The sequence below is a fragment of the Crocuta crocuta genome, unplaced genomic scaffold (assembly GCF_008692635.1).
Source record: "Crocuta crocuta isolate KB4526 unplaced genomic scaffold, BGI_CrCroc_1.0 scaffold301, whole genome shotgun sequence".
NCBI lineage: Eukaryota > Metazoa > Chordata > Mammalia > Carnivora > Hyaenidae > Crocuta > Crocuta crocuta.
Genome location: NW_027527544.1, coordinates 1,022,419 through 1,025,269, shown reverse-complemented (window position 1 = coordinate 1,025,269; position 2,851 = coordinate 1,022,419). Strand labels below are relative to the sequence as shown.

Below are 2,851 nucleotides of genomic sequence, written 5' to 3'. Positions count from 1 at the left end.
CACTCAGTCCAGCTTACAGCTAATAGATAGAAAGAAGTATGTTCACACAGTAAATCAGTTTCAACACAATTTCTCAGAGAAACAAGACAAACAAACAAAAAGTTTTGCTCTATTTCATTTTCCAAGAGAACCCAGACAAGTCTGAAAATTTCTCATTTGCCTCTCATGGGTACTTACAATGACAAAGATGGAGAGTCCCTCATTCTCAACCCAGTTCCCCATGGTGACAGAGGATCAATGCTTTCTGTCTGCCCTTCTTCTCTGCTCTGCTTCTTCTTCCCATGAGGAAATGAAAACAGCAGCCTTGGGGCAATCAGTTTCCTTTTCTATTATCAGAAATTAGCTAATCATTGGTCAACTGAAAATCTTGTGTCCGTAAGAACTTTAAATCTTTAAACCACAAGAAAAAGAACACTGCAGAAAAGGGGTCTGTAAAACTCCAGTCCTAACTAAACATAGTAGGAAATGAAACCAATTTCTACAGCTGAGAGACAAATAATAGTCCAACGATGGGATGGATTTTACACACGGACTTAACTTTCAAAACCAGTTATCAAGTAGCAATTTTGAAAAAGCCCTGACTCTGTGTTGGGTATAAATCATTCATTATCTTTTGACAGGCTGAGCAGCATTTTTTAGTCTTGTTGAGAATGATAATAGTAATAACGATGGTTGGTATTTATAGCATGCTTACATCGTGCCAATTTTCTAAGATACATATGTGTATGTGTGCATACACATATACACGCACATACATATATAGACGAACATATATATGTACATATGAATTGATATGTATTTGTGTATAAACCCAGACACACATACACACACACATATATAATTCAGTATACAAATAAATTCATTTGATTCTAACAATTCAACCCCTATAAAAGAGTAGTTTCCTTTTTTTTAAGATTTTATTTTTAAGTAATCTCTACACCCAACGTGGGGCTCAAAGTCACAACCAGGAGATCAAGTGTCACACGCTCTATCGACTGAGCCAGCCAGGAGCCCCTAAAGTAGTTTCTGTTAGTATGATTACACTTAGAGATGAGGAAACTGAAACCCAGAGCAGTTAAGTTACTTGGCCAAGGTCGTGCACTTAGGAAATAGTAAAGTTGGGATTTGAAATCCAAGCAATTTGGCAACACTTCTAACCAATACCAGAATGAAAAAGCCTAACAATGTCCATCCCATCCCAAATCACCCCACATACAAGTGCAGGAAGTAAAAACATAACAGATACAGCAAAACGTTTGGATGACTGTAGTATTCCTAGGCAGACATGGCATCCCCTAGGCTAGCTATGTAAATAGGGTCCAAACAAATGTGTATCAGAGGTGGCAGATGCCAAAAGCCAGACTTAGCATTTTTTCCCTCACTACTACTCAGTCTTCAGGACATGAGAGAGCCCGGAAGGTAGGATGGTAACCCCAATATGAGATCAAAGCTGACCAATGGCACAAACGTGGTTGTACAACTGCTAGAGTTAATGAAGAGCTAAAATCAGAAATAACAGAAGCATACAGGAAGGAGAGAATCCAAAAGAGAAGTATGAACCGCTGTGGTTGTTTATTTATGAACCACTTGAGACAGCCCACAGAATTAGTGAAGTAGTACTATTTCTCACTTAATATCGAAGGAAAGGTATTAAACTGTGACCTTCTCTGTTGCTCTTAGATCATGAATAACCCACATAAAGGGCAGACGGCTGCATGATTCCATTCCACACAGCAGTGAATTCAAAAAAACGCAGTTAGACAACCCAAACACGGGCCGCTTTTTGCCTCTTTGCTCTGAGATCTATTCCCCACCCTTTTCTTGCTCTGCTCCCTTTCAGGGAGCAATTCCGATTCGGATTTGCCGGGCTCCTTGGCCCTCTGGCTTCTGGTGTGGTTGGCCGGCCAAGGCCAATCGGGAGGCTGAGGAGCAGGAGAGAAGCCAGGGTGTTTTTCCTGCCAGCTTTCTGCTTCAAGTGGCATCTCTGAAGTGGCTGCGTTTCCACGAAGGCTCCAGCAGCTACCAGTCAGCCTTTCCCTCTATGGCATGAGCTCCTGCTGGCCATCGCCACGGTAGTTCTAGCCTGCCAGATGGCCCTGGTTCCTGGGCTTGAGTTCTACCACCTCCTTCCCGCGTCCCTCCTACACTGAGGGTGGTAACCACTTCCTGTAGTTGTTAATCTTTATCTTGCCTCCACACCCATGTTGGGACTCTTCACTTTCCCCGTCATCCCTGTAACAAATTCCTGGTATGAAACTCCCAGTGTTAAAATGTGGTGGTTTGTTTTCCTGACTGGACTTTTCCTGATACAAAAATAAAATGTAATTCAGGCATGTACTCTTTTACCCGTGTAATTAAAGAAGTGAGGCAATGAGGAAGAAGCTGCTTAAACACCTGCTCTCCCCCTCTGCAGCTCTCAGATTCCTCCACGGGGGTGGCTGTGGCTCCAGCATGCTCTTTGAAACTTATCAAAATCTCCTCCTCTCTACTCTTGCCCCTTTTCTCTTTCCCAGCCTGCTGGTTTGTCTTCCTTTACCCCATCTAAATCTTCAAGTCTCTCCCACATTTTCTCATCTACCTCCTGATGCCTGTGCTCTGCTGGGGAAGCAATGTGAAGGGGATCATGAATATTCATATACTAGGAAATGATGTTCTTTGTTTCACATAAAGCTGTTTCTTGAACGTTTTCCAATTCCCCTTCCTCTCCCTCCACAATCTGAGAGAAAATTCAAGAGGAAGAATATTCTCCATGGGTTTTCAACCATTCCCTCCTATTGCTTTTTCCCCCCGTTTGTAAAAGTAATCACGGGGTTATGAGTAGAGATTTCTTGAGAGCCTTAAGAAACACAAT

At 42.3% G+C, this 2,851-nt stretch overlaps 1 protein-coding gene across 1 annotated transcript in view; it reads right to left on the bottom strand.

Moving 5' to 3' along the window:
* The window catches only part of CYBB (cytochrome b-245 beta chain), a 32,983-nt gene extending 32,712 nt beyond the window's left edge, over positions 1-271 (bottom strand). Inside the window, exon 1 of the mRNA XM_077765193.1 lies at positions 178-271. Within this exon, the coding sequence (XP_077621319.1) occupies positions 178-222 (45 nt within the window). The 5' untranslated portion in view covers positions 223-271. The remainder of the gene's footprint in view (positions 1-177) is intronic.
* Positions 272-2,851: the final 2,580 nt, after the last annotated feature.